This window comes from Vigna unguiculata, chromosome 9 (assembly GCF_037176805.1).
Source record: "Vigna unguiculata cultivar grain cowpea cultivar isolate G323 ecotype 2 chromosome 9, ASM3717680v1, whole genome shotgun sequence".
Taxonomy (NCBI): domain Eukaryota; kingdom Viridiplantae; phylum Streptophyta; class Magnoliopsida; order Fabales; family Fabaceae; genus Vigna; species Vigna unguiculata.
The window spans coordinates 34,711,256-34,724,967 of NC_140800.1; the positions used below are offsets into that span (position 1 = coordinate 34,711,256).

The 13,712-nt window shown below is 32.9% G+C and overlaps 2 protein-coding genes across 3 annotated transcripts; one reads left to right on the top strand and one right to left on the bottom strand.

Moving 5' to 3' along the window:
- Positions 1-456: 456 nt before the first annotated feature.
- Positions 457-8,079, top strand: LOC114162488 (putative trehalose-phosphate phosphatase C). 2 transcript variants are annotated; one of them, XM_028046399.2, is made up of 12 exons: positions 457-602; positions 3,290-3,405; positions 5,565-5,647; positions 5,755-5,970; positions 6,146-6,286; positions 6,379-6,450; positions 6,523-6,648; positions 6,840-6,893; positions 7,058-7,159; positions 7,256-7,333; positions 7,441-7,581; positions 7,676-8,079. In XM_028046399.2, the coding sequence occupies exons 3-12, from the start codon at positions 5,612-5,614 to the stop codon at positions 7,817-7,819; spliced, it is 1,110 nt and encodes a 369-aa protein (XP_027902200.1). In that variant the 5' UTR covers positions 457-602; positions 3,290-3,405; positions 5,565-5,611; the 3' UTR covers positions 7,820-8,079. The 2 variants fall into 2 exon arrangements, with proteins under 2 accessions (XP_027902200.1, XP_027902201.1); XM_028046400.2 differs by lacking the exon at positions 3,290-3,405 and having other exon boundaries at positions 462-602.
- Positions 8,018-13,443, bottom strand: LOC114162489 (uncharacterized). The gene is made up of 10 exons (XM_028046401.2): positions 13,224-13,443; positions 11,994-12,182; positions 11,733-11,825; positions 11,464-11,646; positions 11,272-11,374; positions 10,981-11,166; positions 8,971-10,526; positions 8,686-8,842; positions 8,403-8,529; positions 8,018-8,284 (listed from the first exon to the last, which is right to left on the bottom strand). The coding sequence occupies exons 1-10, from the start codon at positions 13,440-13,442 to the stop codon at positions 8,245-8,247; spliced, it is 2,853 nt and encodes a 950-aa protein (XP_027902202.1). The 5' UTR covers position 13,443; the 3' UTR covers positions 8,018-8,244.
- Between the last annotated feature and the right edge of the window lie 269 nt (positions 13,444-13,712).

Below are 13,712 nucleotides of genomic sequence, written 5' to 3' on the forward strand. Positions count from 1 at the left end.
CTATTCTTGAAGTATAATAGTATCTTTAGTCACATGAAAATCCAAATGGAAAAATCAAATCTCCTGAATTATCTTTATAAATAGATTTTCACCTAAATTTCATGCTTGTAAGTCAAAAAAGGAAAAAAAAAATATAGCAATAAAGAAAAAACAAGAAAAAAATAGATTTCTTTTATTGTAAATTAAAGGAAAATAGAAATTCAGAAGACAGAAGTACGACATGATTAACAAAAAAAGTGTTGGAGAGAGGAGTACTGTGTTTAGAAAATACTAAATTTGCCAAAACAGCAAATTTATTAGACCTATATTAGTCATTACACATTGTTTAATGTTGGAAGACCCAAATCATGGAAGTTCAAAATAGCAGTTAATGGAATCTCTCCTCTGCATGGCCCACCTTTTGCACTTGGCATTCACCAAACCCTATACTCCTCAAAACCCCCTCCTATAAATACCTCTCTTCTCCTTCTCTACCTTCTCCCCTTCCTCTCTCTCCCTCACACCCTTTATTCTAACTCTTCTTTCTCTCTCTCTCTCTCTTTCTTCTTCTTCTTCTCAGATATCAATTCCATCACAGTAACCACCATCACTGCATAATCTTGGTAAGACCCTACCTTCTCACTAAGTCATATGCATATATATTATCATCCATGTTTCTCTGCAAATTTCGCCATGTTTATTGCTTTAACCATGGTTTTTGCTTGGATTATAACATAATGTCATTATTACTCATGCTCTTCCTCTTCGTATCTCATTACTCATCCAATATCTTCATTTTTCTTCATTGCATGTCCTTTTTTATGTGGTATCTTCAACAAAGCTTCCATTCTATTCCATTCTCTGTCGTTTTTGTAAAATAATAATAATTGTCGGTGAGATTATATTCTTCACCACCTTCACATCTTTTTTTCATATTCTTCATCTTCATGTATTTTTTTTTCACATTCTTCTTCATCTTCATCTGTGTTAATTTTTTTTTTGGTCGATTTGGATTCCCTTTCAGCCACGGCTCCCATCTCATTATTATTTTCTTTTTTTCCACCACATTTAATAATAATCATGGTTTTTTGGTTTCATGGGAAAAAGTAGAAGGAGAAAAGGGTTTTATGCACGAGAAACGAAAAAAGCGGTTGGAATTCAGTTTTTTGGATTTTTCTTTATCTTTTTTCCTATTTTTCCAAACAACCATTCGGGTCCATAAAGGTTTGCTGCCACGCGCTCTTGGGTTTTCTTCAGCCACAATATGTGTACCGTACATGTGGCACTGGGTTAGGCCCACGTTCCGACGCAATTCAGTTTTTGTAGTAGAAAGGTTCCAACTGAGTAGTATGCTAGAGATTGGGTGAAAGGACATGTGCCTAGATAACGGTTAAAGTCAGTAGTCCATAGAAAATGTTTTGTCTCTGTGTCTGGTTTTGGACGCTTCTTTAATTTCCTCACAAAAACCTCTCCCTTCATGCACTTTTATTTGTCGTGTCAACTTATCATCGTTTCCTCTGCTTTACACTTTCTTTACTCTTTTTTTTCTTCTGTAGAATATTATTCTGTTCTGTATTTTTTCTTTTCTATTTTTTTTTATATATATTTTAGTTTTTTCTAGCATTTTCCACTGTGAAATGAGAAACAAGTAGAATGAATTGCCGATTGCATGTAGCTGCCACAACAAGCGTCAGAGTCTTTAATACTCAACTAACCCAAGACAACTACATTTATTTTAAGAAAGAGAAAAACTATGTATAAATAATATATAATGTATGTGAGTCTTTCTGTGGGTATGTGGAATCAACATGTTAGCAGAACACAAGATTTCTGTACAAAATCTTCAAATGTTTAAGAGCTAGATTTTGTCCTCTGTAGGACAGGAAAAGTGCCTTGAATCTACTAAATAGCCTCTAGATCCTTGATGCCTGAGTTGTATTTTGCCTTTTAATTAAGGATAACAGTTGTAGTGTATTTCTGAATATTTTTTTTTGTTTATGTAAAATAGAAAAATATAAGACTGTATACAAATGAATATGCTTTTTTACAGTTTTACAGTACAAAATATTTGTATTTCCTCTTTGAACTAATAGTAAGTAGTTTTTGTTTCAGTTATTTTTGTGTTTCCTTAAACATATATAAATTGGAAGCTTTTGCTGAAACCAATTGAATTAAAATCAACCTTTTGCTGCACTTATTGGAATAAGTGACACAGTAAAAAGATATTTGTAAGATATATATTCAACACGTATAGTATAGTATAGTATGGAATTTTCATTCATGTGCCTTTCTTACACTGCATGAAGGTATTCACTGATTAGGTAGCTTGTAGGTCAAAGGTAAGTTCATTATTCTTTTATTCTTAAAAGTATATACTTCTGCATAATTAACTAGTACATCTGGTACAAGTGTACAGTTACCATAATTCATATGTTTGACCCAAATGTTTAAAATTTTGTCCATTTTTTATTACTATATTGTTAAATTAATTGATTATAAATTTGTTTATTAGCGAAGAAGTAATGGTGTTCAGCATTAGGTACCAATAGTTTTCTTTAGACTTGACCAGTTTGTCGTACTTGAATGTCCGGTACACTTACACTTCCTGGTTTCTGAACCTTTTGGCATCAACCCTTGTGTTAACCGACACGTGAAATCTCTTTGTCGTATATGATTAAATTAACTTCTTGGTAGTTCTTATTTGGATTCACACTCTGGACCTCAAAAGTCAAGAGTCATTTTTCTCAGACCATCTTTTTATTCTTTCTTTAACAGATAAAAAAAGTATGTGTGTCTGGTTTCTCGTTCTTACACGTGTATTGTTAATGCATACTCACTTGTTTACTCTTTTCTTACTGTTTTGTTGGTTTCTTATATTTCTTTTTCATTGGTAGAAAAGACTGTTCAGAAATATGTGGTTAATTTCATTTAATAACAGATTCACCAACCTTGATTTGTCACTTTTCATTCCAGGATAAAACAGAGTTCAAACTGTTTTGATAACCAATATGCTTTTGTTTATTCTGAGGTTTGGGGGACAAAAAAAAGTCATGTCTGATAGAAAAGAAAGGGATATATTTATATATATATCACAAACAAAATAATCTGTGGGTATGAAATGTTGATAAAAGATACTCTATGAATGGACATTTTATTCAATCTCAAGCACTCTATCTGATTTAACCATATAGTTATAGATAAAAATTATTGTTTTAATTATTTCTATGGAAAGTAAAAGTCATTTTCCAATTTTTGTCTAATCTATTTGTCAATTCCCAGTAAAGCTAAAGATTTGTTCATTCAATGGCAGGTAAAGCTTATATGTTCTTTCAATGGAAACCATTTTATGCTCCTATATGATCTGCAATGATCTGAAGGAGCATTTTTTCTTCAAGAGTTTATTTCAAGAACAAACATATATTTGTTGTAATTTCACTCCCCAGCTAGCATTTCCTTATGTATTCTCTTGCATATTATATCTTATTTCATTGAAGTGGTTTAACACTTCCCATAGAGTTCATCTGAGCTGAAGAAACATCATTGTTGTTGTTACTGTTCATCTGTGATCATGAAACCACTAGCAACAGATGATGTGCCTAGGTACTGGTTTGTCATGTGAGAGTGTCTGAGAGAACATTGATATAAGTTGTTGTATGTGTGTGTTATATTAGTGAAGGAAGTGATTCAGTTAGAAGGAGATAAGGGTAGTTGAGTGGAACCAAACCAACACATAGATCCGTTACTCCGTTGATGTAGGCCTAAAATTCCAACTTTTTTTAGTTTGTGTCACTGTCATCTGAGTCAGAATAGACTAATATCCTACCCTACCCATGGAACTCTTTCAAACTTTGTCTTTGTATGAAGACAACTTGTCAAATCTTGTATTTCAATAATGTATTGTCCTTTTGTTTTTTTTGTGTTGTTTCCATGCATTTCTGTCTAAACCAGAGATAAAAAATTTTACATACAGAAAATGACTTCCATGTTGTGCAGCTACTTTATTCCTTAGTTACTTGGCCCACTGGAAGCATTTGTTAGCTGATGGTTTCTCCAGAATGATTGAAAATGGACACAATACTTTTTTGCTTATTAAAGTTGCTGTTGAACTTGATTGCTGAAAATGACTTCCTAGATCAAAACTATTTTAAGCACTTCTTCAAATAATTAGTAATCCATGACTTTGGTAACTTCTTCTCTATTTTCTTATGAACCTACTTGATTATATAAAACCTATGTTTTAGATTGAGGTTTTTTCTGATAGGATAGAAATAGTAGCAACCAAATAACTAATCTGGTCTACGAGACCAGTACATGTCATGATTTTGTTGGACAACCATGTTAGTTCATTCTATGTAGAGAATTTTGAACAACCATTTGACTAGAGCATAATTATTATACCTTTGTTATGTTTTTTTTTTTTCAAGTTATGTTTCAAGCATATATGGACTTTTAGTCAAGGTTGAATATGCTTAGATGTGTTCAGTATCTATTTTTTATAAATCAAATTATATTAGTCTTGATCAAAACAGTGTGAACAGTAGTTTGACGTGATAAATGAAAAATGATTTTTAAAGTTATTATGAATTTTTTAAATTAAATCTGTGTGATTATTTTATATATAATTGATTAGATGATAACTTTTAAAAAGGGCACACAGTGTAAAGATGAAAGAATAGAAGCTTGTGTATTTTTGTGCGTTGCTTAGAAGCTATCATTTGTTTAATTTTGGTTTGGTTAAAAGTTTAGAAATTTGAACAGATTTTTTTTTTTCTGGGAGAACATTGCAAAAGCTGTTCTATCTTGTTTATTAGTTTCTTGAGTGAATTTTGATTTCTCATAAATAACATATAAGATATTAAATTTGAGTTTTGAAAATATAAAAAGTTCAAGAAAAGTTTAAATATACTCAAATAATGCACCAAAACTCTAACTTATTAAAATTTTAGGTAATTTTTAATACTGCTTAAGAGTAAAATATTTATAGCTCTTTATAATGCTTCAAATCCGTTTTTAGTAAAATAAAAATATGTATTTTCAAATAATAAGTGTAACAATAAATGCAAACCAACTGTTAAAAAAGAAAAAAAAAATCTGTTTCCATATTTGCGCTTCAAAATATCAGTAAAGTATAATTTTGTAGATATAAAAATTATTTTTTCTTTTTTATTATTTTATTGCCAACAACCTTTTAGAAAATGTAAGATAAAATTTAGGACAAGATTGAAAGAAATAGAATAATAATTATGGTTTGTAGTTACATGTAGATCACAATCATCATTTCATGCTCAAGGTGGGACCCACAGATAGTTAAGCTTTATCTTTCTACCAAGTTTGTCCTTGCCGCAGCAATTATTAGTTGGGCTTGGAGCCCATAAGAAAACATAAACCCTATTCAGATATTTTTTTGTTGTGGTTGTTAAAGGACAACAAGTGAAAAAAAAATTATGATGGAACTATTTGTTTATGCTTGATCATTGATATTATTATCCTGAAACATTAATGTTATTTATTCATATTGTTTGTTTAATGACTGATAAAATTAATGTTATGATGTGAATTTATATCTTTACTATTTTTCTTTTCAGTTTGTGTAAGAGCTGGAAGTAATTAGTGTTGTAGATCTCAACTAAATATGAATTATATATTTCTCCTCCTTGTCACATTCAAGGTAAATCATGACATGCTTTTATATCTTTTCTTTTGTTGACACTAAATTGTTTAGAAAGAAATCTAACCACTTATTTCTTATTTTATTTTGTGATATATATATATTAGATTATCAAGAAGAAGTTGATGCAGTTAAAAGAGATTATGGGATTTCAAACAGCACATTCTCATGGTGCTAAATGGATACCACAACCAATTTTCAAAGGAAAGGAAGTCCCAATTGATGTTCAGGAAAACTCATTATTTCAAAAGACTACACTGAATTTCATTGAGCATTCCCAATCCAATTCCAACTACATTTTGTCTGGATATGATTCATGGATGGTAAGTAACATTTTTCTAATTAAAAAAATTAAATTATTTTCTTGCTTCCTCACAAGACACCATTTACACAGAAACATGATACAAGAAAAATTCTCAGGACAAACAGAACAAAACAACATTGTACACTAGAGTACTAAAGTTGATGGGTTGCTTATGTTATTTGTTTTTTTATTAGGTAAGACACCCTTCAGCACTGAACTCATTTGAAAGGTTGATGAAAAACGCCATAGGGAAAAGGATCATCCTTTTTCTGGATTATGATGGTACCTTATCCCCAATTGTGAATGATCCTGATCGTGCTTTCATGTCTGAAGAGGTAATTAACCACATTATATAACCATTTCATGTATTAAATCAAATTTTTAGAAATTCTACTTGACTGAATGAGGTGTATAATGCGAATGACAGATGCGTGCTACAGTACATGAAGTTGCTACCTATTTTCCAACAGCAATAATTAGTGGAAGAAGCAGAGATAAAGTTAGTTGATCAATTATTCAATTTGATGCCAAAGAGTTTTAATTATAAGTCTTAACTCTACTTATGGTTTAGGTACAAGATTTCGTGAAGTTGAACAATTTGTATTATGCTGGGAGCCATGGCATGGACATAATGGCACCATCAATGCCAATTACATCTTCTGCAGGGGAGCATATTGAGATTGCCATTAACAAAAGCGTGAGCAACTCTGTCCTCAGTTTTTTTGAGTCTTTTAAGAATGAAACGTTGGATGAAGTTAAATATGAATGTTATGTCTTTTTTGTGTTAACAAAAAGCTTAAAAATATGTTACAGTACCACTACTTTGTGTTTTCCTACATAAATTTCTCTCTTATATAGTTACTTAATGTAAGTATTTTCAATTTTTAGTGCACTGAAGTTCCTTTTCAACCTGCCAAGAAGTATTTGCCTGCAATTAGAGAGGTCAGTACAGTTACAAAATCCTATAGAGCTATTTTATGGTTTTGGTTATGAGTCTTTCCACGTTTCTCACTTTTTGCAGTAATTTTTTGTAGACAGTACAATCTACTGTAAAAACTGTCCTTTAATCCTTAGTATGCTACAAAACTGAATGTTTGTGTTAACAGATACTAAGAATACTAAAGAATGAAGTAGAGGAAATCAAAGGAGCAATGGTTGAGGACAACGGATTCTGCGTCTCTGTACACTTCCGGCAGGTCCAAGAAAAGGTAACCTTTAATTCAATATCTAATATTTTTTTTCTTATGATTTCTCTCTTCCCCAATGATTAACAATATATATTTTTTAAATATGTTTAAATCCAGGATTATGGATTTTTGGAAGAGAAAGTGAAGTGTGTGCTTGAAAATCATCCACAATTTTGCTTGACAGAGGGTAAAAAGGTATTCAGATTGTATATGCATTTTTAACTCTTTAACTCTTTATTCAATTCTATTGGTTTTCTCTTCGGCACTGAACAAAAGCACCTAATAATACTGTTTATTTGTAGGTTATGGAAATAAGGCCCTCTATAAAGTGGAACAAAGGAAATGCTGTAGAATATTTTCTTGACACATTAGGATTAAGCAGTTGCAATGATATCCTTCCTGTGTATATTGGCGATGATAGAACTGATGAAGATGCTTTTAAGGTATGCCTCACTCTACTTCACTGTCTTTTTTCTGCAACACTCTTGAAGAATATGCAGAGTTGATAGTTACAGATTTGTTGTGAAACTTGTGCAGGTGATACAGAGTAGAGAGCAAGGTTATCCAATCATAGTGTCTTCAGTTCCAAGAGAAACTAGGGCTTTGTACTCCTTGCGCGACCCATCGGAAGTACTAATGTTTTTGTCAAGTTTGGCAAAATGGAGGAAAAACGCTTACTAAAATAAGGCCTATAAATTTTGGTTAAGGCGTAGATGATCATCAAAGGAGTAATTTTGCAGTGCACATAGTTACTTCCCACGATGGTTTTGGAGAAGTGGGGATGACTGTTGTTTCCTTTTCAAGTAGTTGGTATGTAAAATAACGACTATGTATATTACTAGCTTGTAAAAATGTTTCAAGAAGTAATAACTACTAGTCTTTATGCAACAAGTCATTCATGATAACATTTTCAAAGCAGGATTAAATTGTCTATTTAGTAATTTTCATAACCTTCTCACAATCTATATAGTATTTTTCATACTAAAAAAGACTCTCCAGACAAAGAAGATGGTAAACTGGTGATAAATCACTTTCTTCTTCTCAGCAACTTGAATCCCTCACAACCTGTAGACAGAACATGAGTATGTATTCTCACTATTGCCACTTCATCTTCGTTTATTGATCGGTTTTCCCTCTTGTCGAACCCTGTTGAATTGATCACACAAAATTCTGATAAGATGGTAAGACAAAACATCTGCATCTATAAGCACATATCAAACTAATATACCATAAAAGCATTGAAGTAAAAGAATAAAAGCATTACCAGAGGGGTTTTGAGGATGAGGGCTCATGTCTAGAAGTGCTTTCAGAATCTCTTCCGGATTTTGCCACCTCACTAGAACCTCTTGCTGAGCTAGAGCTTTCACCTCGATGGGATGATTCACTTGAACCTGAGAAATGGTCCAAGAGAACCAAACACAAGCTTCCTATTAATAATAATGACCTATATTTATTTTATCGTACCGATACATTGAAAAGGTTGATGAGAAAAAGGTTGTAACAGCAAAATGTACCAGACATGGGTGATGGATGAAAGAATCACCTACCTGGCTTCTCAAATTTTCCCCGCAACTGGCCATAGCCGGGGAACCTTTCATTTGAATTCAAATGCAAACTCTCATCCCTTTCACAATGATTATCCTTCTTTTCATATTTGGGATTTTGGATGTATGGACTTAGCGGAAGACGCTTTTTCTTGCAAAACTGATACTTCAAACATGAAAACCATATTATGCTCTATAAAATATTTTAAGAGAAAACTCACAAGCAACATTTTCCCCTATCATCAAGACACAACACAACACAACTGAAAGGGTAGTAAGTATATTGACCTCGTAATAACTTGAAGGATCTGTCCTTGGAAAGTAAGTCCCAGTCCCATCACTAGTTCTTGGAAGCCAAAAACCACCACCTTCATTAATATTCCAATGAAAGGGAACATCTCCGTATGGCATCACAGGAACTGGGGTTTGAACATGCTCCATATTGTTCATGATATCTTGCAGAGGTTTCATGTGCCCTGCAAATTGGGCCCTTAAATGCATTGGCAGTGTGGTAGAGGGAGGAAAAGGCAACTTTGGTATTTGATTCTTGCAAAACCTTCCATATTGCAGATTCCACCAATAGCTTAAAAAATCACTATCCAGTATATCATAACCTTCATTCACAAAGTACCCTGAAGTACCCTGAAGATTGTAGAATGGGAACATGGTAGGAACTGGAAAAGATGGTCCAGCGGAACCATCTGCAACCGGTCGAAAACGTTGGTCATCAACGGTTCTCTGACTCGAACTAGAAGGGCCAGCAAGATCAGGAACTGATGAGTTAGGCGCAGTCTTTAACAGTTTGTTGCCTAATTCAAGAGCTTTAGAATCTGAATTGATAGCTTCAGTACTAGTGTTCTCATAATCTTTTGGCGTGTAGCTTAAAGCACCTGTCTGCCAAGATGAATTACCAGAGCTGGAACCATTGTTAAATGGTAGTAACGAGCTATAATCAAATGGTTCAGTAGATTCTCCCTCATAGAATGGTCTTGCAAATGGAAATGGAGCTGTGTTCTGATAATGAGGCATATTGTAGCTTGGAAAGTATTCAGAAGAGTTTTCATGCATGTATCCAGAAGCTAAAACATGGGGTGGTGGGAAAGGAACACATGGATTCACATTCACTGGTGCTTGCAGATAGTCATTGAAATAAGGAAAACCAAACTTCTCCTGTTGCATCAGCATTGCCCCATCAAAAGAACAGTCATTTTCATCATTGACGCCTAAGCCATATTCACAATAATAACCACTTGAAGTATGTTCTGGGCCATCTTCATATTCATTTCTCCAATCATACGGAATCTGCCCAAAAGGTTGATAATTTTCAGATGAAACTCTGGTGTTGTACCAATGATGAGTTGAAGCTTCACCATACAAAGGGCCAGATTCTGAACTAGAATCAAACCCGGGAAAGTAAGGCGCGTCACGAACTTCATATGATGAACATATAGGACTTTTGTCTCTATTAGCAAGTGCATTCTTCATGGTATTTGTAGGCTGCATATCAGAGGCCAATGTACCAGTGAAAACGCTGCCATGCTTTGACCTCCAAGTTTGAGAAGCAGCAGGTTCATCAGATTGTCCTGGCATTTGCTTTGGTTCTTCTGAATGGTTAGAAGGATTTTGGTAAATACCATGATGTTCACCACTAGTTGTAACATGTCTGTTCCTTACGTAAAGGTTATAAGTGAGTGCATCGACCCAGTAACCATTACCGTTTCTCTCCCATGTATTCTTAAAAAACAAATCAAATTCAGCTATTACATTGTCTTCTGGGCAACTCAGTAACCTCTGTATTCTCTTTGCACCTAAAGCAATTGCACTTTTTATCCTACAGAAGTTTCCTGCAAAGTATATTATAGATAGCCAAACAATCATATAAGAGACTTATTTAAATTAAATAGAAGAAATGCAAATGAACGGGAAAATCGTTCAAAATTCTTAGTTATGACATTAAAAAGGGGATCTGAAATTTTCCATATATAACTTCGATGCAGTGAAATGTTGTGCATCATAATCTAAAAGTACGTGCTAAGATGGATGTTATTTTTATCAAAGTCTCATTTATGAGAAACAATATATTTATCAGCCAAAATACCACCACATTTAGAAGGAAAACATTATTTCAAGAATATATTATACACATAGAAATCATTCACCTTCTATATTTAAGGAACACAAACATTCATTTTTCTTTACCCTTTCTAGCTACACATTCTACATTTGAACCGCACTAGAAACATATCTTAAGAAGAAAAAAAAATGTCTCAGCCAGGGTTAAGTAAGAAGTTCAATTACCTTTTCTGATGCTTCCTCCTATGTTGTTGTTAGGAAGCAAAGGATCTACAATGCTAACGCATTTAGATACAAATGGTTTCTCTTTTAATTCGTTGCCGCTACACAGAACGCCGTAGATGGATTCACAAGAATTAAGAAATTGGTGGGTCAGCAACAACTTTTGGCAATCCTTACGTGGAGGTTCAGCTGTCATAATTTTAAAATAGAACATGTTGGGTAATCAGCCATAATGCATATATACAACATTAACACAAATATCGAAGAGAAGAATTTTTTTTTTTTTTCACTTACCTTTCATATTGGGGAGTGAACTTATAGGCACTGGACCTCGCAGGCTGACACAATACTTGCTCCAGTCAAATTTGCTGAAGAAATCCAAAAATCGAAACAGCACCTACGATGATACATACGGCAATAGCATAAGTTTTTTTCTTTTTATGACAACCAAAATAGAAATTAGACGAAAGCAAAAAAGTTTGTGACCTCAAGTGGCCCAGCGAATGTATTATTGTAGACATGAAATACATATATGACTAAAGTTTCCAATGCATAGGTTGAAAAAAGTCCATGGTAAGATCCCAGGATGCGGCTCTCATAGAAACACCAAGCTTTTATCAATATAATACTCCGTTTCAGTAAGTGATTCTGATTTATCAAATTGTCTACCTGGAACAAAGTTACCTGTCAGAGATCTCTGCAAAAAATTTCAAACTAAAATAATAATGATCAGAACTTGGGTCAGAACGAATCACCTCCTCAATGAAACAAAGTGTTCCCAAACCACCAATCTGGTTGAAAGATACATCAACTACAAAGTTATCCACTATACACTTGATAATCTTCACCTTCCATTAAACAACAATAACAAATACAGAAGCTAAGAACGCTGACAAAACAATTATTAGACACTAACTATCGTCGGAAATAACTTTAGTGTAAGTTGAAATTCGATGAAGTTAAATACTGTAGAATAAAGATGCATAATTTCGTATTATATATAAAGAAGCACGTACCTTGGCCGCGATATACTTAACCTCTTTCACTTGAAACTGTGCGTCCTCATTCTTCTCTTCTCTCTCTAAAATACGGTGTATATCTTGGATCAGACGGTCTTCTGAATGCTGATTATCACAGAACACTGTTAGATCAATGTCCCCATCAGGTATATAGGTCTTCAACGGTACGGAACCAAATGGAAATACCTGTGCAGTGGTACCAGAGGAAACATAAGTCAAACACTCTTTGTTGTTGGAATCCAATTATATTTTTGGATTCTGAATATCCAATTAATGCAGAATTAAGATTAGTAACATGCATGATTGAAAACAATGTCTTTTCCAACAAAATGTTTACGTAAGTTTAGTTCAAAAAGCATACACAGTCAACTCTTTCGATTAGAGTGATGTTAATTTTCTATGCTACACGATTCAATTTAAGAGTTTTAGAAGAGTCTTTTCATGAATGATATATGCTACTACTTACAATAAACATCAAAGATCCAATATTACTCTCCATTATAAGTATGAATTCGTTTAAGCTTCTAGCTTTATTACTTTTCAACCAAAGCATAGAATTATTTGAATTTTAATACATCTTTTTTCTGTAGTATAGACCAACAATCATCAATAAAATAATGCACTACTAAATAACTTCGCATTTAATATTAAAGATACTCTAGTTTGCTTAACAAACATGCAACGAGAACATATATCATTCTGCATTTTTTTTCTTTCTAAAAAGTGCATTTTTTTTAAACTATACACAGTAAAGCCTTTTTTTTTTAACTAAGCAATCAAGTTTTTTTTTTTCCACTTAATGTTCGGTGCCATTAAAATTTTGTAAAACGCTTAGATTTTTTTTTTTTTCATTTAAGCATACTCAAATATTTCAATAAATTACTTTCTGTTTCTAACAAGTCACATTAAGGAGAAGGGTATAGAAACGTATTCTCTAAATTGCTAGAATGACAGCACTTTAGATCATATTAATACCACAAAATCGGTATTTGAATAAAAAAAAGTTATATTTAACCTAAGAATCTATAAGCTGAATATGAAAACAGAATTAGAAACACCCAAGATTACGCCAACGTAAAAGTGTCATTAATTATTTGATATCACTTATAAACAGAGGTTTTAAGAATTCTTACTATAACTAATCATACAATTCACACATGCATAAAATAAGGAGATAAGAAAGGAAAAAATGTGACAGTTCAGTGAAAGAATTAAGAAGGAAAGTACTTGACAAGGGACAGAGACAGAGTTGACGATGAGGGATCGTAGGTAAGATAGTACAGCATTTCGATGTGCTTCTGATGTATGGTTGGGCTGAATATGTGTCAGCAGCTCTCTAGTTCTACCTTCAGCTTGTGACCATCTTTTCTGGTCAAGCACTTTTGGAAAAAGTGGTGCCTCATTACACACCATACCATTTGGAATAAAGTTACTCCCACTATTCATCACTACACACTATATCTGTTTCTGGACAAAAAATAAAAAATAATTCATTTCTCATGTTGAATTCACCATAATGAAAAACAAAATACAAAAATGTTGCACAAAAGGAAAGAATTAAGCAGAATTGTAGACCACAGGTATCTCAATCAAAAATGAAAGATTAAAACTAGTGGAAAAATATGAGGTATATGTAGCTGCATATATCTAAAAGTTATATTACTGTATTGCAGTACTAAGAAAATAGTCTAAAAACTATATTTAAAAACAAATAAA